We start from the raw sequence: 23,090 nt of genomic DNA on the forward strand, positions 1-23,090 counted from the left end.
CATGGTGCATTTCGGTGACCTATCCTGGACGTGTAAACGAATTGACCATGTGACCCGAAACGGTGGAAACGTGCCGGCCGCGCGGAAAACTGGGGCTCAGTAACTCGTAGAACTGGAAGCGATGATGATACGCTTCTTAACATTAACACCAATCGTTCAACGATTATACGATTCAACTGGCTTTAAATTGCTATGAGCCGTTTCTGAATAGGTTCCTGGATATGGAGAGCCATTACACATGGCTGGAAATGCCACTAGTCCAAACAAATGCAAGCGTGCAGATGATGGAAACTCTTGCCACTGGGTGATCAAATACGGATCTAAAGGAGATTTCCCCTATGCTAGGACTTTTTTCTTGTTCTCGGCGATTCTGGAAGCGAGCACCAAACACAAAAGGGCAAAAATAACCTTTGCGAGCCCACTCGTTTGCGCGCGGACAAGGCAAAGAGAATAAACAAAAAAAATCATCTTAAACAAAAACGGGGAATTCATTCTTCTTCTTTGCGCATTGCTACTACAGTGGAATATAATAAGAGCTTCTTTTGAAAACTGGATTTTCTAAAACTTCCAGTTCTTCGAGCCAAAAGTTTCCCAAAAGGTTGCGCTAAATTTTCCGAATTCTCGAAACAATTTCTACTAGGGGTTCGGAAAATCGGGATTCCACAGTAATTATAGAAGATACAATTTGATACAAGAAAGTTGTGCCGTTGCAGCAATGCTATCGGTGACCTTCGGAAATCTTCGGAACTCTTCGAAAATGTTCCAAGGAATGTGACTCAGTTCGTTACCAGGTTTTATCGGTCGAATACCTTTCTCGATGCCATGTTGCTTGGTAATCTGGCGAGGGTCCATTGATATTTGGGTCAAAGGAGTGGTAAACTTTTCGTTGACTGAAAACGAAATTTCTGTCTCGAAAATAACCGTTCGATAACATTGACGATGACTAGAGAAGACTTAGAGGTATAAGGAACAAATGGGATGATATAATTACCTATTAAGCTCTTCATGTTGTTGAGGATATCCGTTTGATTTTCAGGAGTGTTGTGGTCCCGCGTCGAGCAGACATTTGCAGTTCAGAGATCGTGTGCAGAAAACATTCTATTATGGCCACTATTCGGACAGATCATTACCATCTTTGGCTGTAACAGGTACAAAGATGCTTTCGTAGTTTTTAGGTTGAAATACAGTTCTTTCGCTCTCTTCCAAAATGACATTTGGTCGTGATCTGCTTGTAATTAAAGTTATTTTTGCAAGCATGCTTGTAAACTGTATGTGCTCTAAAAAGCGATGACGTTTTACACTTTCTGCTTTCTACATATTTTCATTGTTATTTTCAGCCTCAAGGCCTGGCAAAATTTCAAAATTTTGACTCTTTTAATGACGTCGATTTCGATGGATTCGTTTGGCACGAAAATATTTCCACACCTCACGTACAGCACGAAAGGAAATAAAATTGATTATATGCTCTTATCTGTTTCCTTTACGTTTATACAAGCTTAAATTTTAATCTTTTATATAGGTTTTCTTGACAGAAAAAAAAATCATGCCGGCGCATGTGTTAGCAGTAACATATTGTTATTTCTCACAATACAAAAGGAATGTAAATGCTGCTTCTTGTTGTTTTATGTTTGAAGCCTGGTTTAACTGTAGAACACCATGCCTTGAACAAATTAAATATGATACACAAGAATGAATTAAGTGAGGAATGAATTTAACACGGTATCCTTTCTTGCGTGCTAGCTATCTATCGGTATACAGTACTCAGTAAGAAAAAAAGGCAAGAAGTCATTCAATCAGTAATAATTATTAGAAGTAAATCCAAAAATGAATGTGTATGCTACAGTGCTTAATTCCTCATTCTTTTGGTCCAAAAGTGAAATAAGTAACAGCTTTCCTTCTTGACTTATTCTCTCTTTATGGACTGCATAGCTACCTTCTAAGGTACATGTAGCTGTCCATCTTTAATCAATTTTTTTCCCTGTACCACTTAGCCAGCTTCTAACCTGAAGATATTTGTCCATCTTGAATTAATTTTTTTCGTGTATTTTCATACAGCAAAGCTGTTGTAGATAAAGACCATTCTCTCATTAAACCAGTATTCAATGTAGTTTGATTCAGAATTTTCTTTATCTCCTATCCCAGATTATAATAATTCTTTGAAGAAAAAGAAATCCTGGTTTAACCTGGGAACAGATTTTACTCACAACAGAGCCACTGTTTTTCAGTAATACAGTCAATGTGGCAGAGTATTCTGCCTGGGGCCTTGTGGTGCTTCAAAAAATATGTCGCCCATTAACTTTTACTGGTTTACTCCACAATGTAAAATAATAAGACAAAACTCACCAAATACGCAAGGTCCTTGAAAAGTGGCATCCACTTGCTAACAGGAAAAAGATGAAAAAAGTGAGCCAGTATTACATTATAAGTTGGTCAGCTGTGTGTTATTGAACAGCATGAAAGTGAGGCAGAGTGAGTTTAAAAAAGAGCAATGTCAAATATATTGATCCCTGACTGAACCAACACTGGCTATCAGCATATTGATTGACAGTTTTTTTTTTAATTCACCTCAAGATAGTGGCGTTTAAACAAGTTGCCACTCTCTTCTGTCATTTCCTGTACAAGACCGTAGAGTAAGCTGGGGTTTCATTTAAAATTGATGTAGGCAGTAGGTTTGAGTAGAGTAACCAACCGTATAAACAAGGGGCTGGTAGACCCCTTCCTCTTGGGGTGTCTGGAGGTGTGTTCGCTGAGAAAATTTAAAATTTTTGAAACCCTGTAAAGTGAGTTCTCTTGGTTTAGGCTCTAAATTGAGTTTTAAAGATAAAGGAAGTTTTTTTTATCAACAGCAGCATATTTTTTTTTTTTGCTGTTATTATTTTACAAAACTTATAGTAACCCTTCATCAGCGATGTCAACAGAGGCCTTCACCCAGCGATGGAAATTAGAATTTGTAGCTACTTACTGTGCATTCTATTTGCTTATAATCTGAGATCTCCCATTAATTTTGTCCTCATTATTTTTTTTAAATATATATTTAGATGTGGCAGTTGAAGTATTTAGTACAGTTGCTCCTACAAAGAGAAAACAGCTTGATGCAAGTTACGCTATGGCTGTCTCAAGGTTAGAGAGTGATGTTGTATGTAGTTGAAAATAAAATTCAGGGTAAAATAGTTTCAATCTACAGCTAGTTTGAATGTCAATTTTTACATTATCTCCTAACCCTAATTATTATTCATGTTAACCTTATTATTTATGATGTGAATAATTATTAGTGTTACTAGGAGACAAAGGAAACTGATGATGCCATTCATGATTAATAAATATAATAATATTATTAGGGCTAGTACATGTAAATTGAAAATCTAACAAGTTTGAAACCAATTTAATTAACTTGTATTTAATTTTGGAATTACATCAGGTACAGTAAAAACCTGCGACTAAGAACCTTGGTTTCTAAGAACACTGTATCCGAAAATTTGCCCATTAGGCACCCTCTATACAGGAACCTGTTAGCCTAAAATTTGAAAGAGGTTCTTATTTTCTAAAATCTATAAAAAATCTGTACACTTGGCCAAAATTAATACATTGTAAGATACAGTGTAAGTCAACATTCAGGATCCTCTTTGGAGACACAGGTGCCTTATAACTTCAAATACAGCACTAATTTAGTATGCAAGTTTTATTTAGGAATATGCTGAATACAGCTAAATACTCTTAGTTACAATCAAAGGTCGCGTACAAAAATTCAGGAAATTCTGGCTAAAATAGAAAAATCGACAGAAGACTCGACATACAATTGGGGTAAGACAGTCATGCCTTCTGCTCTTTTTTTTTCCTTCAGAAAGTAAGAACCGTAAATAGCCTAAATTTCGCTAATTACTAGTTACGTAAGAACCTGTTAAGGCTACAAGATTGTAACTTGGGAAAATGCTGGTTCTTACCTAGGGATTTTTACTGTAAGTACTGCATGTATGTGATCCCGATATGTGAACCTATGGATATTAGAATTATTCACAGAGACTTTCTCTATTTCATCACACCTCATATGCCTCGCCTCACATCACTAACCCACCTCTGATTCCACCTGCATTTACTCCTCACCCCTCTTCCCATAGTACATGCAGTCACAACTGACCCACCCCCCCTGTCCCAAATTAGATTTTGAGCTTAACTGTTATCTCTATATTGTGTTTATTAGCTCTTTTACTTCCAGAACAAGTTATGGCGGGATTGTTTGTCACTCAAACTTTTAAATCCGTGGACAAAATCCTGTGTTGTTAACATTCAAATAAAACCTCTTTGGCAGAGCTTTAACATGGTGATATTTACTTCTTACAATTCTTCAAAAAGAAACTTGAAATATTTTCCACTGACCGTAATTAATAGGAAAATGGTCAATGCAGGGCTTCTGATATTTCACGCGGTTGTGGAGCCGCGAAATGCAGGTAAATCCGCGAAATTCACAAAACACGAAAAATACCACGAAATTCGGTAGAAATCTTATCAAATACATGTCTGTACAACATATTTGAAATTTATTTCAGGTATAGGGGCTATTTACTGCCGTAAACTTGCAAATTTATCTTAGAACTTCGTCACTGAAACGTGTAAACAACTTCCTGAAACTACCAGGCGTAGATTATGTTGCGAAAAACTGGGCATTAGCCATGATTTTAAAGGCTTTGCCATTGGTTCGTTTCTGGAGAGTATTGTTGTTGAAAGAGCAAATGATGTCCTCTGTTAGAAAAACATTAAAAATGCTGGTCAGCGCAAAACCGATCGATTTCTAGCGAAATTTGCCTTGAAAAATTAATAACCACAAAATCGGCCGTTTTTTACCGATTGCTTTTTGGTGAAGTCTGCCCCGAAAACTCCCGCGAAATTCCCGCAAAATCAGCTGATTTTTCCGCGAATTTGTCCCTAAAAATCCCGCAAAATTTGACTTTTTGTTCCGCGACCTATCAGAAACCCTGACAATGAAAACCATTCTTACTTTTTTATAAATGTTTCTGTAGGAGAGCTAAGATATCCCCCTGTACGCTGATGATGGGAATTCTTTATTCTGAACGGCTGCGACAGAAGAACCCTGATTATCTTAAAAGGGTTTCCTCATCGGATTTGTTTCTAATATCCATGGTGAGTCATCTTTACCAATACTTCCTATGTTTTCTCAGGAATATGGGAATAGTCACAAGATGATGGAATAGGCTTAGCTTAGGCCTGGACCAAATGTCGAACTTTTCTTCTTGAGACAAACCAAACTTAGAGAGTTAAGTTCATGAAAAGTTTGATGTCTGGCTCAGATAAGTTCATCTGAATGAGTTTGGATCATCCAATACGTTCTATCCATGTGCTTCAGATGGATAAAATGTCTAAAGAGCGTCTCCAGGAAAAATGTCGATCTTATCACATGCGAGGAGATAAACAAATATGTCAAAAAGTTTGTATGATGTATATTTAGCCTTGTTCGGGAGAAAATTGATTAAAATTGCTTTCTGGTCCGATCCATTTTATCAGTTCAATGCGTCTTAAGTTCAACACCCAACAGACGATCTTAATTAAGTCAACCCAAATTAGAGTTTGGTTCGTTTCATGAAAAGTTTGATGAAAAGTTTGACATTTGGCCTTAGATGAAATCACCTAGTGTAAAGACAGGGATGCCCAGCTCAAGGTGTTGATCAGGGCTGTCACTACAATTTCAAGTTGCCAGGTGGATGCAATCTGTAGGCGGGAAAATGAACAGCTAGGAAGTTCTGTTTTTTCTTTGTTTATTTTCTTTTTGTTTTCCTGTGAAAGAAGCCGAGGGTTACGTTCATCATACATGTACATGTAGTAAAAAATGTGTTGCCCTTTGTGACAGCCCTGTTGATCACGATTGAAGAAATGTTGCATCTCTTTTTTTCAGGAAACAGTCTATCGTGCCATAGTGAATGGTGAAATATACATTTAACATGTTATTGAATTGTAAAATGATAATACTGAAGTATTATTGTTTGTGTCATGATGTAGTTACTGTACAGCTTTACCAACATCTCTTCTACAATAACTTTACGTAAATACTAACTTGTGATCAGAGCTTTCAGTTTTAGTTATTTAGTGCATTAGAGCAGCATGCAAAGAAAGTCATGTCCGTTAGCCAGGGGCTAGTGGATTTTGCTATCAGGCTGGTGAAATCGGTTCTTAACTTGCTCAATGGACAAGTGAACTCTTGGGGGGAATTCAAATTAAAAAAAAGGACTGTAATCAATCCCATTTGTCAAAAAAATTTTTCAGGCTGGTTATAATGACTCTTGAGGTAGCACATGCTAGCTACAGCTTGTCCTTTGTACTGTCTCTGGCTGATAAGTATGTTGTAAATAAGTCGTTGTTATTATTGCCTTACAGATGGTGGCATCAAAGTACCTGTATGATGAAGGAGAAGATGAAGAAGTCTTCAATGATGACTGGGCAAAAGCAGGCAAGTAACTGTCTGTTGTGACATCTTTGGTAAACTGTCTTTTAGGCTATGTTCACTGTATACCGGATACCCTTTGCAACAGCACGAAAACTGTACCGGATAAGGCCTCTGTTCACAGATAAGAACGGTGATTAATCGAGCAAAAGTTCACTGCACCAATCTCTTAAGTGGAGTCACATATCGGATATGATTATTCATTCAAAATATTTCTCCTTTTCTGATTGACTAAAAGTACACTCATAATTCATCATAACAAGCTACTGTTGACCAAATTTGGAAGAATTTTGTGATATTGAACCGATTCATGACATCAAAAGTGCAGCAAAGTTGCAGGTTATTGAATCATTAAACGAGAAGTCCTGGGGAGGAGGTTGAGTTGTTTTGGCAGTGAGAACAAAAATGGCGGACATTTAACTCGTTTTACCAGGAATGAATAGGTGAACTATTGGCTAAAAACATAGCAACAACAGCAAGAAGACAACTCCAAGGGCAACATCTGCTATTTGGAGAATATTTCCAGAGCTAAACAACCCTTTAGCTTCTAAACGTTAAGATTAATGAGCTCTGTCAAAGATGAATGTAACATCGATGGAGATGTTTTAGCTTGTTTTAAACAAGGAATTATTTTGTATGAGTAATAAAACAGTTATACATGATAGCTTTTTGTGTTAGTGCAGAAAGCTATCCTGTTAATTGTAAACATAGTCATTGCTCTTATTTAATTTGTGCTTAAAGCCATTATTGTAAAATTGTCAAGCTGTATGGTCCAATAAATAAATAAAGACATGTCTGTAAATTATGGTAATTTGTCTTTTAGTCCTCTGGAACCATATAGTAAAATTATCATGCAATATGTGGATGCAATAAAAAATATACTTTCTACTGTGTCTGATCTAGGATTTCCTGCTAGGGAAGGCAATGTGTCCCAGTCAACAATTTTCATAGGGACATTTCGTTTTTTGGGGGGTCACTATATTTTTTTTTCATTCTAATGTACCATGTGTTATGTTATCAGCAAATGCAATGTTCGAGAGTGAATTGAACATACAGTCATTATCTAGAGGAAAAATAAAATATTAGTTTATTCACGTGAGGTTGATTTGAGATTTGATTTGTGGAAAAGCAAAAGAACATACCCTTTGGTGGATCAAACTTCAGACATTTGTACAGTGTTCTTCTCTAGCCAACTCTGTTGAAAGTGGACGTTTCTGCTGTTTCTTCTTTAAGTTGTGGCCCAAAAAATGCTGAAAGCCTTCTTTGTTTTAACATCACTTTGCATTTACGCACATCAAGAGAGGGGCTCTCAATTAAGCACGTGGGTCTACATAATCTACCCCCTATAGGGTTTATTCAAATTAGTTGCTGGCAGCCTAAGAAAATTGATCCTTTTACATACATCGTATTCTCTAGATTTTGGTTCCTGCTTTACTTTCAACCTTCTGAAATTGAAACCAAAATATTGTTTTAGCCCTTTAAGTCCCAATAGTGACCAAGATCAAATTTCTCCAAACAATATCCATACACTGTTAAGAGATAAGTTATGAGAATTAATAAAATGATCACACAAGAGAAAATGCCTTGATCTTTTATCAAATTCTCTCTACTTATTCTTTATGGAAATGTATAGAGATCAGTTTGGCGAATTTGTATGTGATACCGGGGCTCAAAGGGTTAAGAAGATTTTGCACGAGGAGAAATTACATTTCCTTGTGTCGTTTTCTTTTGAAACACAATTTGAAGTGCATCAAAATGACCCAGAACAGGTATTTGAAAGGGACATCTTTGCTCAAACTGTGCAATCCCACAATGGCGCACTCTTGATCAACACTGTATCTACTCATTACTGTGCGACTTACTTGAACTGGGGCACTTAGAAGAAGATTGTCCAATCACAAAAGATTCTCAAGTTTTTTGGCAAACAGACCAATAAAATTCAAGGTTCAAGTAAGCAACCATTGAAAACTTTAAAACAATTAATGTCATTGGTCCTCTTGCCTAAAAACTTGAAAATCTTTTGTTTTCAGAAATCGTTGTGATTGGACAATCTTCGAGCTGTCACATTTCAACATGCTGAAATATGCTTTGAGGCTGCAACCAACCTGCGCCGAATTCAGCTGCTACTAGAGAGCTTAAGCTTCACGTATACAGCGAAATTAATGTGAAATGGCAGTGATGACCATGTGACCATTGTCCTCACTGTTTGTAATACCATCTTTTCGCAGTGTTTTTAGGATCATGAGTGTTAGGAAGAAGAGTATTCTTGTTGATGATCATTCACATTAGCCCTCATATCATGGGCCATCATCGCCATTTTTATGTCTGCCATTTGACGTAAACATGATGCTTGACCTCTCTACTGACTGCCATGAGCCTATCCGCTCTTCTTTGTTGTTAATTCAGTTAAATTGCTCTTAACCACTTAGACATACTAGTAAATTTTTGGAGTCGGCTGATTAAATATCTGTTTTGTTTTAATTTCAGGAAATAGGACTGTGAATGAGGTAAACAAATTGGAAATGGAGTTTCTGGCTTCCATTGTGAGTGATGGCTTTTGTGTCAGTTTTATTTTAGTTGACTCTGCTCTATTCCTAAGATTCTGCTTTTTGTCAGTTTTTGGCAAGGACACTGGTTTTTGTGAGGTTGTTCCTTCCTTCCTTGCTTCCTTCCTTTTTTCCTTGTCACAGCCTGATTTCTATAAATACTGGGCATCTATTCAATTTGAGCACCCACAATGTAAACTACTGGGCTAACCAGTAATTGTGAAAGCCATTAAAGTTTTATTTATATATTTTGAGGGGTCCAAAAAGGGACATTTAATAGATAGAGGGCATTTATTCTCATAACTGTAACAAGCTCAACAAACTAATGTGCTTGTGGCGAAGATATTAAGAGGATTTTGCCCTTTTTTGCTAATTCGTAGTATTTTGGAGTAATTCTCTTTGCGGTTGTCTATTAGACAGGGATTGTTTATTAGGGAGGGGCATCTAAAACAATTTTAACAGCATAGAGGGGGCTCTTATTAGATAAGAGGCATTTATTTGGAAGTGGGTGTCCATTAGGTCATTTATGCTTTCTTGTTAGTGACAAACTTGTTGTGCCTTGAAACAATAGTTTCTTGGTGTTCAGGATGGGTGCAATCAGCAAATGACATAAAAACCAAAACACAATAGCCAGGGGAGGATCCAGGATTTTTCTTAAAAGGGGGTGCACCTCTAAGAAACTACCATTTTTACGGCATTTAACATAAATTCTTCAGCCTTGTCTCATGTTTCACTTCAACACCAGTAAACCACAAAGTTTTTCCTTTTTGGCAGAATACTAGTTGTATGAGAAAGCCACATGTCATCCCAGGGAGGGGGCAGGGTGCTTACCCCCTGCACCCTCCCTTTAGATCTGCCCCTGATAGCTAACCGACTAAACGTTTCTGCAACACAAGAAACACCCCTTGAAACCCTATTTGCTGAACATTCAACACTTCTTTTTGTTACTGACTTCCAGGACTGGAGCCTTTTCATCAGCAATGAGGATTTCTTGGATTTTGTCAACAAAGTGGAATCAAGGTATTATTGGGTGTTATCGTACATGTAGGAATAAAATTAATGACACAGCCTGGAAAGTGACGATGCTTACAAGAGCTTTTCATTACAAACTTTAAGTCACAATTCAAACAGGGTTTGAAAGGTGGTCATAACTAGAGCTGGCCACGCAAGAGTGGTCGCAAAGAGAGCATCGACTGTATTATTAAGACAATCTAAGATCATGGCATTTTAATTCCACAGAGTAGCAACTACACATGGACTTGGCCGTCGATGGTTCACTTACGGAGACCTTGGCACACTGCTTGATAATGCAAATTTTTTGAAAACTCTGGGGATTTTCAGGATGGAAATCCTAAAGGTAGGCAGTCTAATTTTAGGGGTGTTGCTGTCAGACTAAGTAAACCTATACATGGAGTAAATGAATGTTTCTTTAGATGTGACCTTTCAAGTGGATGCATGTGGAGTTTTCACATTATCGTTTTAAGAGATGTTCTTTCATGTGATATCCAAACACCAAGGAATGGGTTTTGTTAATCGAGTCTTTATTTATCATTAATTTTTTTTGGAAAAACTTCAAAGGCACAGTGTATTTCATTTGGATATCAAAACTGTGTCATGTGACAGTTTAATGCAACTTCTCAAATTGTCAATAATATGTTCTGGATTGAATTTAATTTGTCATGGTAACTAGCTATTTCAAATCAACAGCAGAGCACCATGGGTAGTCACGTGACCATAGGTCTGTCCATTCACCCTCTACATGTGAGCTGGTGTCAAGTGTCTCACTGTGCATTCCTTTGCCCAGTTAGGCTGATAATGGTGAAACAGAGCTGCAATAAAAGCTAGTCAAAGGACCATGTCAGATTAAAGTTTGCTTATGCCCTAGACTATCATTTTGTCGCTGAAATTTTGCATGGAAACTAAAAAACAGATTTTTCCTGCACCTTCCCCCGTGGCAGGTGTCTCACGCTCCAGGCCCATTTCATACTTTGTTCACCTAAAAAACATTAAAAATAGCAGCTTTTCTCCAGGCTTAAGATGAAAGTATAACAAAGTGGCCATTATTTTTTCAGGTGTTTTGTGCTTGTGCCTTGGCTTACATAATGAGTTTGTCATTGGCATTGTCCCTAACTGCTCTGGCTAGTAGGCATCATCATCTTCATTTAAGAACCACTGATGGACTTGCCGCTCCTTGCTTGCCTACTGAATCCACCAGCCATTTCCATCAAAAAGCTGTCATTAAAGTACCCCCACCACTGCAAGAAAGTGCATTCACAAATGGTTCGTGTAAATTCTGCACTAGCTCCCGGATTCTCACACAAGGAAAGAATAGTCTTGGAGAAAGATCACTTAAGCAGGGAGTTAACCGGCAGTTTGGTGAGGACCAATCAAGATTCACGTCAGAACATTTCAGGAGTGTCCTTGATCCTCATTCATATAGAATGCCTATAATTCCAAATGAAACAGCTCTCACTGTTGAAATTGTTCCCAGACTGTCCGAGGACAAAACCCATAGAGTTATTCCCAACTTATCATGCGTTCCTTCTCATTTTCTTTCCAATTTGTCCTCGCTTAAAGTCCTACTGCAGTCTGCAAAGTTATCAACATCTATTGCTAAAAACGCAAACACGAACTCGAAGATGACTGTTGCTGAAGGTGACTCTGTTTTTTCTGAGATTTTACAAAGAAGAAGAAAACTTTTTAACCATTTGTCTTCAAACCAGAGCTATGTTTGTGTGGCATAATGAGATATTTAAATGTGTAGGTGATGCTCAGTGGGGAAGGGGGGGGACTCTGGATTTCAATTGACAGGGATGACCACAGGGTGTTTTTTGGGTTTAAAAGCTCCGGTTCAGGGATTTTTTTAGATGGGAAAATTTGGCAAGTGTTTTTGTGGGTGACTTGATTAAGTAAGGGTTTTTCTTGGCTGTTTTTTGTGTCATGTGGGTTAATTGAAATTCGGCTTGGGATTTTTTGAGGGGGTTTGTTGCAAGCCCTACGGATTTTGGGGACTTTTAATTTTTGCCCCCATTTGATCATCCCCGTCACTTGAAGAGTACCCCCCCCCCCCCCCCCCCTTTTGTGAGATGATGACTAATTGTTCATAGTTTGACAAAAGTGACTTTGGGTTTTGCTAGTCGTGATAATTTTTTTTTTTTTTACAACAAAGAGGGTAAGTATTTTAGTTTTGAGTGTTAAGAGCAGGCAAGGTACATTTAAATAGCTGATTCAATGAAGCTATTGTTTGGCAGCCACTCAAGCAAACCATTGCAGTGAGCTCTGTAATTGCATGTCCAAGTGCCCAATTGCCAATGACCAGGCCCCAGTTGTTCAAACGTTGGATAGCGCTATCCACCGGATAAATCACTATCCAGTGGATAAGTATTAGGGAAACCAATTACGCTATCCACTGGATAGTGATTTATCCGGTGGACAGCGCTATCCAACGTTTGAACAACTGGGGCCAGTATTATTGTCAAAGAAACCTTTATTCTTGGTTTGCAGCCACGTTACAAGGGGGCCATGTTGGTGTCAATACAAAAAACACTTTTTTTGTAGAATAAGTATAGGTAATAGCATGATTTGTAGTGATATTTGGCATAAATACCACAAGTAATATTTCAAAATTGCTATACGTAATTTCATGAGCCGTTAGGCAAGTCAAATTTGAGACAATTTTGAAATATCACGAGTGGCATTTATGCCAAATATCACGTACAAATCATGCTATTATTTGCTTTTACTACTATCCGCAAAAGGTTTTTAATTTTCACATGTAGGTATTTCAAATTAAGCTGAAATACCACTGCTCCAAGCCAATCAAATTGCAGTAATTTCTCATGTGGTAGTATAAGTGATGAAAATGGAATTTAGTTCCCAGAGAGGAGAGAAATGCTTTTGTTCTTGGCCGTAATGTCACGTGCAAACCAGCAATTGAATTAGGTTTTATGCATAATTCAATTAAATGATGCTTTGGCCACTGGTTATTGGCAATTGGGCTTTGGGCATTGGGCATTTGGGCATACAGAACTCACTGCCATAATTTCCTTGTGTGACCACCAAACAATAGCTCCCCAGTGTGCAATTGCTGGTTTGCATGAAACGTCACGGCCGCCATGTTGGTGATCAAGAACAAAAGCTTTTCTCTCCTCTGGGAACTAAACTCTATTTTCATGTAAATTCTTCAAGAAAAAATTCCATTGTTTTGACCCCCAACATGGCCGCCATGTCACATGGTTGCAAACCAAGAATTGACATTGCCCAAAGCAGCCTTCATTAAATCAGCTGTATATTTAGCAATTACTGGATGAGGCGGATTATGATATGAAAAATTATGTAGATCGAGGAGGGTGTTATCCACCGCGCCTGGGAGCCAATTCGAGCATTTATGGTGTTTCTAGATCAGCTATTTTTCTCATTTTTCACTTATTTCCATAACTTATTTCTCCACATGGTAGATGCTATATTCATTGACACAAAAATAATGTGAAGTCACCATGCTTGCGTTCGATTTTGGGTACTATTTTGGTACTCAGGCTCCTCTCACATAAAGCATAACATTTTGGTAGAAGAACTGTTCTGAAACATTTAGTAGTTCACAGCATAAAAATAATGTTATTTACTCTACAAAGCGCTCTGTAGGAATTTTTGTTTCTTTAGTTGGTTGGCAATATTATGTTAGAATAAATACTAGACCATACAAAATACTAACATTAGTGACTGTTTTCTTTAATATAGTAACTTTACATGTCTTGGTTATTTTACTTAGTGATACATTTTCTTGGTTGTAATACTTTTTGACGTCAGAGCCGAGTTAGAGAAACAGAAAAAACAGCCGACATTACCCGACCCCATCAACGGTTTCCCACGAAATGACGTCTGAGAAACGAGCGTAGAAATTCCATATTGATGACACGACACAACCCAGATAGATCTAAGTAGTGCCTCTGATTGGTTGAAGCAAATTTCACAGGCGGCACGACCAATCAGAAGCACTAGCCAGATCTTGGCACTCACGCGTCATCAGTGTGGAATTTCTGCGCTCGCTTCTCAAACGTCATTTCGCGGGGAAGCCGTTGGTAGCGTCGCGGAATGTCGTCTGATTTAGATGAACCAAAAATAGCCTACGTTTTGCGACGCCACAAACGGTTTCCCCGCGAAATGACGTCTGAAGAACGAGCGCAGAAATTCCACACCGATAACTTGTCACTACCCAGATCTGGATAGTGCTTCTTATTGTTTGAAGTGAATTTCCAACCAATCAGAAGCACTTACCAGCACAGAATAGTGTCACGTCATCAGTATGGAATTTTTGCGCTCGTTCCTCTGACTATAGTTCGCAGGGAAACCGTTGGTGGAATCAAGAAATGGTGGCTGTAATTCTGTGGCTAACAACGTCGTCCAATTTGTGGTGGTTTTTTAATAGCGACCAGCAGCAGAACTTACATGCTGCAAGTTTTGTATTTACATCAACAATAAGGTCTTCCAAGTGAGCTACGTGTACCCGAGTCTTTATTTCATCAAACTTTCTAACTGTTTGAACAAGTTAGATAAAGGAGTTTTCCAAGCTGAGATTTATTTACTTGAGACGTAATTTCTTGCTTCTCACACAGACCGAATACATTTTTTATAGCGGACATTATTTCATGTCGGTAGCTCGAAACGGTAGTCATCCGAGTAACAGACCTGCAAAGCTGAGGCCGACGTCGTTATTCCCCCCCCCCCACCCCCCCGCCCCTTCCCACCTTCTTTCCATTGGTGCTCCGTTTAATGGATATTTAAAATCTACTTAAAGCTATAGGGAAACGATCAGCAGACAGGCACCAATTGATTTATTTATGTATTGCGGACGACAAGAGGAGCCCGCAATCCTAATCTCCAGGTTGTTATTACGCATGCGTCGCATGTATGCAGCCAGCATTCGTTTGGACTTCCAATGAGAGTGAATGGAATGCAAATAACGTAATTTGATCACGCGCGTTTAGACCTTCTAACACACGTAATCTGATCACGCGTGTTTTGACCATCTGTCACGTGAAACTTACGCGGCAACTTACGCAAAGCACAGCGTTGGAGCAACAGCGTTTTGACCTTCGATCGCTGTCGCGCGCATTTCGTAACCTTTGGTTATTACTAGTCTAACTATCCATCTATTCAGGGTTCGTACAGGGCATGGAAAATCTGGTAAGTTATGATTTTATGTCATTTTTCAGGCCTGGAAAGTCATCAAAAAGTAGAATTATGTTAAATAGATTAGATAACGCAGTTGTCAAAGCAAGCACAATGTAACATAGGTACGAGTTAATAAATGGCATGGGTTTTAGTGGACACCGGAGTTTACGTCTGTTGAACTGAGTTGTAGGTCACAAAATACCCTAATACAAGGAAGGTTTTGAAAATATTTGAAACGGTCGCCGCCGTTCTGGCTTCTGATTGGTGCCAGAAAAACACAAGTTTTCTGGCACCAATCAGAAGCCAGACCGGCGGCGACCGTTTGGAACTGGTCTGGTAAGACATTGTCCCCAGGGGCTCTTCTCGCCGTTCTTTACTTTTCTTCCTTCCATATATAATTTTCCGCCCGTTTAGACTTTCCCTCGTCCCTACTATCTGCCCCTGGGTCTCCGAGGATGGTTTAGCATATAATGGGGCTAATTTAAACATAATCCTTTAAAAAAAAAACAGGTACAAAGAAAATCAACGCCCTTAAAGCAGGGCACTAAAAATACATAGACAGGGGGCAATTAAAAAGATTGGATAGACTGGCGCTTGAAATGCCGTTCCGCCAAGGACTTAACGTTAAACAGTCCGTTGCCGATCTTATACCTTCTATAGCCCTGGATGACTCTCTGTACACTGGACTGCGGATACGGATGAACAGAGCCGGTAACAGCCGGTTTCGATACTTGTCGAGTTCGCTACCTGTTTATGCAGCCGAAGTGTCCTGAGTCCAGGGGGGTACTCCGGATTTCAGGCGACAGGGATGATCGAATGGGGGCAAAAATAAAAACCCAACAAAACCTCTGGACCGAAATTTAACCCCCCAAAAGACCAATTTCCGAGCCATAAAAATTTCCAGAAAGCATTTAACAATTATTTGCCGAAGGGGAAGTTAATATTGTTGAATAATCCCCGAGAGGAAGTCAAGGGGATTATTAAATGATTAACACGAAAAATCGATAGAATTAGTTTTGAATACCCAAAAAAATCCTACTTAAATCAAGCTACCAAAACAAATAGTTGCCAACATTTTCCTACCAAAAATATCCCGAAATCGAAAATTTCCACCCGAAAAAAATCCTGCGATCATCCCTGTCACTTGAATTCCGGAGTACCCCCCCCCCCCCCTTTCCCCTTAGGGACCTGAGTCGACTCAGTCACCCCAGGGAGATAAGAATGAGAAAGAGTTTACCTTCAAACAACTGTCAAATCAAAATTAGGGTGCGTTTTGTGGCATGGGTGTCTCCAAGATTGGACTCGCGTCCCTCCCCACCCAATGTTCCACCCTATGCAGAATTTGGTGTAGCTAATGACTGTACGTTCAGATTAGTGTCACCTTTTGTTGTTCGATTGCGAGTTTGAGCTGAATGCCCTGTACAGGTTTGCCTTTCAGAAAGATGAACTTGTTTCTTCCCACAACGAAGCAAATTTTTAGTAGCCTTTCGCAGCTTCTTATGCATAAACATGCAAATAAATGGATTGTAGCATGCAGACGATTTGGCGATGTACGCTGGAATCGACGCGCCGATGTCGCTGACCAGACCAGGGTCGTACATGGCTATAATCGAGGCGATGGTGTACGGCGTCCAAGCGAACAGAAAACCGGTTGTCATGACAACCCCTATCCACGCCATTTTGGTCTCAGCTGCGACAGTTTCTTGAGTAACAGTGGACTTTTCTCCCCACTGCTCACGTGCTTGCTCACCTAACTTGCCAAGAGTTGTGTACGACCTGTACAAACAGAAGATGATCGCGGCAACTGGTACCACAAAGCACGCCAGAATCAAGCACACGGCGTATGAGACATTACCAGCCTCTCTCGACTTCCAATCCATGGAGCAGCTCGTTCCAACTCCTTCTTGTACGTAGCTTGACCAGCCAAGGATAGGGAAAAAGCTCCAGACGAATGAGTAACACCATAGAAATGAGGAGAGAAGCAGGGCTTTCCTTCGGCTGAGCTGAGCGTTACCATTTTTGTACAGCTTGTAAAATGTGAAGCAACGTTCGCACGCGGCCCCGACCAGATTCATCATGGATCCGAGACCAAAAAATGTGGTGAGGAAACCATACGCGGTGCAACCTGCGTCTCCAAACAGCCACTCGCCTCGTGCGTTGGCTGCCACTAGCAGTGGAAGCGCTACCAATGAGTAAAACAGGTTACTAAGCGTAATGTTGAGAATGAAGACGTTGGGAGCATCTAAGAGCCTCGTATTTGTGAAATACACGAAGCAAACGAGAAAGTTGAGGGCTACCCCACATATTCCAAAAACGGACCCAAAAGCTGCGAAAACTTTAAAGACGGTCCTCATCGTCAGTCTTTCACCTAGAGAGCCAAAGAGAGTAGGTGTTATGAGCATGGGCGAATTAAGAAAAAGTATATTGTGATTTAGATTAATTGATTTGGCTTATCTGAAAGGAATTAGTTCAGTAGGGCCTGATTGGGCAAACTGGTTCAGTTTGCCAAGATCCGCGTCTTGTGCTGACCAAATTTGGAAGATGGTTGCTATCACAGTCGAACATATGCTCCACTAACGTTCACTCTCCACAACGGCCTCCTCTCTACAACGGCCACTTTTTTGGCGGACAGTCGATACATCGGTTCTTGTTTAAACCTCTCTACAGCGGCCGCTTTCTTCTGTCCCCAAGGTGGCCGTTATGGCAAGGTTCAACTTTATTCTACGTACTATACTGACAACAGAGACTGGCGTTAATCGTGGAATAATGAAGTGGAACTCCTATAATGCGACCACCGTTGGGCCGTAAAATCCTGGTCGTAATAACGAGGTGGTCACATTAACAGTGTCTTCAAAATGATAAGATGACTCAGTGATGTTTTCGTTTTAGTTCGAAAGAATATGCTTGTAATACCTAGGTGGTCGTATAAACGGGGTGGATTGACGTCACTACTGACGTCAATAGGAGGGCCTGAATGGGCTTTAGTGTTTAGTGTTATTTGGCCAATTCTTTAGTGTTTACTGTTTACGGAGAAAATAGTGTTAAGCGTTTGGCGGATTTTTCGTGAAAAAGAAACACCATAGTCTTTTAGCATTATCAAATCTTATCTCCTTTTGGAAAATTTTCGGATTTCTCCTCGGAAATCTTCGGTTGTCTTCAAAGATCTTCGGCAATCTTCGGACATCCTTGGTAGTCTTCGGGGGTCTTCGGTAGTCTTCGGAAATCTTCTCAAATAATCGGGAATTGTCGCAAAATGGCCGAAAACTTTTTTATATACTAAACAAAATAATATTGGCTTGTTTGGAGTCGTTTTTGTTTCTTTTTGGAAAACATTTGGTGGTAGGTGGTCGTATAAACGGGGTGGTTTGACGTCACCACTGACGTCAATAGGAGGGCCTGAATGGGCTTTAGTGTTTAGTGTTATTTGGCCAATTCTTTAGTGTTTACTTTTTACGGAGAACTGTTTGGCGGGTGTTTCGTGAAAAAGAAACACCATAGTCTTTTAGCATTGTCAAATCTTATCTGCTTTTGGAAAATTTTCGAATTTCTCCTCGGAAATCTTCGGTTGTCTTTAGACATCTTCGGCAACCTTCAGACATCCTTTGTACTCTTCGGGGGTCTTCCGTAGTCTTCGGAAATCTTCTGAAATAGTCGGGAATTGCCGCAAAATGGCCGAAAACTCCATGATATACTAAACAAAATAAAATTGGCCTGTTTGGAACTGTTTTTGTTTCTTTTTGGAAAAATTAATCGTTACAGTGAATTTTTTACTGGTGGTGTTAAAATGCCTAAAATTTAACTGTTTCATTTTACAGAGCCAAAAAAATAAGTGTTAGTGTTATCTAAATACGTCCATTCAGACCCTCCAACATGGGAATAATGGACAAATTATCCACGATTGACGTTGCGCAAGACATTGGCGTGGCATTTTAGCTGTTTGGCAATGGAGAGCTGAAAAAAAAAGTTTAAAAAATAGTCGAATTACTGACTAAAAAGATAGCACGAATGCGCCAAAAAAAAAACACTCAACGAATTGTAAATGTTTTTTGCACTTGAGGCATATTTGAAAGTACAAGAACATCCATTCATATTGTAAAACTGCCAAGAAACAGGCAATCGTTTTAAAGAAATTCTAACCGCGGAAGTGAGGTTGAAAATATTGTGAATTAGTATAATTAAAACGATTATTCATGGAAAATATCACTTCGACTTTAAGTTTTAAAATGCATCTTTGTTGAAGTATACGAAACGTCAAGTTAATTAAAAATTATATTTTTTAATTCCGCTATGCGTTCTTTCCTTTTGTTTATCACCGCTAGTTGAATGTTATTTCTTATGAACATACAATGGCCAAGGAGCAACTATGAGTGAAGTCCCCTTTTACGGAGCATGTTTGAAACTTAAGCCAGCAAGCTGCCGTGCGACCGCAGACAACTAGCCGCAAAACCGCGGAACAAAGAAGAAGAAGGAAAAGAAGAAACCTCTAAGGACCACTGTAGCCTTCCAACAAGCTCTTTATCTCGTGGTAGGCCTCTCACGATACTCCCAAATCGAGAGCTTGCTCTCTCGCACAAGCGATACCGAATTTTTTTTTCACACTTAAGTACTCCCATTCACTACCCTGCCGAAAAGATTCTTTCGTGGATGTGACTAAGAACCTGCCTTCCCATATGCGACATCTAGGAAAAGTAGTAGTTTAATTTCAATCTAGTCTGAGACGCTGCTGATAAAACGGACTCAGCGGTGCACTAACATTAAGTGAAACTTTAGGCTAAAAAAGCCTACAAAAAATGAACTCGTGCTTTGATTAGTACTTACTTGCTGTTGAATGTCAGCCACCGCATGTTTTCAAAAACATCAGGTGCTTAAAATTCCTTTAAAAACTATTTCTTTCTTCCTGATCAATCTTACCCCTGTGCATTTAGCCGCTTCTCAGTGCCATATCGAGAAACGCAAAAAAAAAGTCTTGAGAAACACTGGAAGCGAATCGAGACAGGTGATGTCGATTGACTCTACTTCAACCCGACGAAGTCGAAATGACCTCAGAAAATAATTTCCGCACGGCTTTAAGAAAGACAGATAAATTTGCATTCGAGTTCGGTCCATTTGTATAGCATGAAGATGATTCATTGTGGCAAAAGCTAGCCGAACAAAAAAACATTTAAAAGTTGTAATCATTTTTTCCTTGGAGTGTTTGGTCTGATTGGTCTGTTAAGACTTGCTTACAATTCAAGGACTTGCTTCCTTCCTGAGAAAAAGGAAGAATTCTCAGTCAAACCTGATGTGATTAGATAAACAAACTGATCGAGCGGCACTTTTCAGAATAATTGAAACCTTTTTTATGATGAATCAGTCTTGTGTGGTAACTCAGATAGATTCGATTTTTGGCATTATTATGGAATTGAATCTGTCACAACGAAAAATCTATCTACTAGCGGAGAATCTCACATTAATACAGTCTTTGCATATAAAAAGCAGAATGTTTTCTAAACCACTCGTTGCTCAAAAGACACCGCTGAAAGCAACTGGCCTAGGGTTGCTCTATTCTTAATGTCAATTTAAGTTAATGTAACCGATTAAGGATTTATCTAATTGCGATTTCTTGAGATTTCATCAAGTCTTTAGCATACTGTTATTTAGCACTCAATTCTGCGGCTTTTACAGTGCTCCACGAGTAGCCATTAAAGTCCTTGAGCAGCTTTTAATTTAAAATGGGGACTTTAAGATCCGAGGACTGCTACTGCAGCTGCTAAAACGTCAAGTGAATTCGCGTTCTTTCCATTTTTATCGCGATTTTTCGAACTCACCTCAAATGAAGGTGGAATCTCATGCAAGTGAATTCCTAGAAACTATATCCAAGTTCAAAAAGAGAAAGATTATATAATTTCATCGATAGCTTGCTTTCGTTCTCCATTAAAATAAAAGTAAACATTGGCATTTTCACGTCGTAAACTTACATTGACGGAGAAGAAATGTACAAAGAAAATGTGATGCACCAGCAAAATTGTTGTTTTGCTGTTTTTGAAGGAGTTCTTGTTGCTCAAGTAGATTTAGGCAAATTTTCCAAAAACCATTGTTAAAGACATCCTCCAGGAATAATAGATGGTAAAGTAAACTAACCTGAAAAAAAAAGCACTTGAAAAAGGAAATCCAGTACCAAGTCACGTGATTGACCACGCCCCCTTCCGTTCAAAAGTTGCAACCAACGATGCCCACCACTTACTGAATGTGTAGCCCCAATATCTCCTAATCAAAACTTTGACCCTACAAAGTGTCTACGAAATCAGCTCGGAATGGTTGGAATCTTTACAAATTGTATGTACAATTGCTGTTAATTGACTAGTGCCAGTTCTCCTCTAACTAAAATTTTCGTTAGGAGAAAGACGTTAAATATCTTCGTCTCATTCCAGCCGTTTTTACAAAAAGACATCAGTAGCCACTGTTTGGACCTACAAAAGGAAAACGGTTTGCTTTCTACATACTGGGCATTTCGGCCTGAAGGATTTCTAGATTAAACAGGGCGTGGCTGGTCACGTGATGCAGTTATAATCAATTTTTAAAATGAAATTTGAGGATTTCTTAATTATGGTTAGCCTTAATATATTAGACGTAGGGCATCAAAAAAAAATAACGTAAACCAGCCCCCTTAAAAATTCTGAGAAATCTGTAAAGAACCGGGCCTTAATCTACTTGAATATATAGGGTAGCAAATTTTAGCTGAATTAAGTCTGATGTAGGCGCAAGGTTCCCGAGTCTCAGCGACATATCCCCACCGAAAAATTCCGAAAGTGCCCCCTCCCTCCCCCCCACGAGGTGAATAGCCAGCTGTATCAGTAATCGCGAGGATTAGTGAGTGCGTTCGAATGTTTTCCCTTGGAATTGTGGTTGCAGACTATGTCACCAAAGTGATGAAGATTGCACAGTGCAGTGAACCGCATATGGGGACGAATTAAATCAGCGAGATTGGTTTGCATTGACATAGTCACGTTCCTTTTTATCAATACAAAAAAAAAATCAGCGCAATATCTTCATTGCTTTTGTGCATGCATGTTTTGATAAATATAACTCGGGTGCAATATCTCTAGAACCTTCTTAGTATATTTAAACAATTAAGTAAGAGATTTTTACTCCCCACTGGCGAGCTGAACACAATAGAATATTTCTGAAATTTTGAGGCAAGTATCGGAAATAAGCCAACTTCCAAGCAATCAATCTAACATTGATAACGTTACCAATATCAAGCTCTTAGAAAAAAGGGAGACTCATTTGAGATCCCGCTGCACTCAACGACTTCTTTGCGAACTCAAGAATACAGACATCGGCTTTAAATTTATATTCAATTTGACTTAGAGTGAGCTTTCAGTTGAAAGTTTCAGATATATGTTGTGGTTCAATTTTAGCCTTCGTTTAATTTTTCTTTCCCTTTGTTTTTGGGTATGGTACAGTGTATAATAATTAGTTAAAAACAAAGGGAAAAATACAATTTGAACAAAAGATAAAGCCATAAAACTACGAGCAAACGGACGCAACAACTTCCAACATTGTTGGCCCAACAATGTTAGAAGTTGTTGCGTCCGTTTGCCTGTAGCTAGAAGTTTGACCGGTTTCAAATTTGCGCACTGACAACTCCGAACAACATGCAACAAGGTGTGTGAAGACGGACGCAACATGTTACATCCAACAATGTTGGGAGTTGTTGGTCAACAATGTTGCGTCCGTTTGCACGGGGCTTAACATATAAAACCAAAGCAGAAACTCAAAGGTCAAAAAACTAATAGGGTTTTATAAGCAATTTTGTAGGTGACTCATAATTTTTTAGGTCATTTCCTTAAGGTCACTATCGGGCAGGGCCTCGTCCACACTACTCTCCTTCGCAGCCGTTATTAGGGTCGTCACGCAACGCTCCTCCCTACTAACGGCCG

General features: G+C 39.1%; 3 protein-coding genes across 4 annotated transcripts in view; 1 reads left to right on the forward strand and 2 right to left on the reverse strand.

The window, feature by feature from the left end:
- The window catches only part of LOC140924372 (uncharacterized), a 40,848-nt gene extending 38,398 nt beyond the window's left edge, over nt 1-2,450 (reverse strand). The window contains exon 1 of one of the 2 annotated variants that reach the window (XM_073374406.1): nt 2,344-2,450. The gene's annotated coding sequence lies outside the window, so the exon portion shown is untranslated. Of the gene's footprint in view, nt 1-991; nt 1,267-2,343 lie in introns of those variants that run through there. The other variant, XM_073374407.1, reaches the window with a different exon arrangement.
- LOC140924374 (uncharacterized) lies at nt 829-12,001 on the forward strand. The gene is made up of 9 exons (XM_073374408.1): nt 829-960; nt 1,037-1,148; nt 3,039-3,120; nt 5,016-5,136; nt 6,385-6,457; nt 8,939-8,994; nt 9,956-10,017; nt 10,237-10,354; nt 11,070-12,001. The coding sequence occupies exons 1-9, from the start codon at nt 940-942 to the stop codon at nt 11,739-11,741; spliced, it is 1,317 nt and encodes a 438-aa protein (XP_073230509.1). The 5' UTR covers nt 829-939; the 3' UTR covers nt 11,742-12,001.
- Nucleotides 12,002-16,379: 4,378 nt separating this feature from the next.
- LOC140925057 (melanopsin-A-like) lies at nt 16,380-21,053 on the reverse strand. The gene is made up of 2 exons (XM_073375013.1): nt 20,976-21,053; nt 16,380-17,536 (listed from the first exon to the last, which is right to left on the reverse strand). Exon 2 carries the CDS (start codon nt 17,520-17,522, stop codon nt 16,500-16,502), a length of 1,023 nt encoding a protein of 340 aa, XP_073231114.1. The 5' UTR covers nt 17,523-17,536; nt 20,976-21,053; the 3' UTR covers nt 16,380-16,499.
- Nucleotides 21,054-23,090: the final 2,037 nt, after the last annotated feature.

Source organism: Porites lutea, chromosome 14 (genome assembly GCF_958299795.1).
Source record: "Porites lutea chromosome 14, jaPorLute2.1, whole genome shotgun sequence".
NCBI lineage: Eukaryota > Metazoa > Cnidaria > Anthozoa > Scleractinia > Poritidae > Porites > Porites lutea.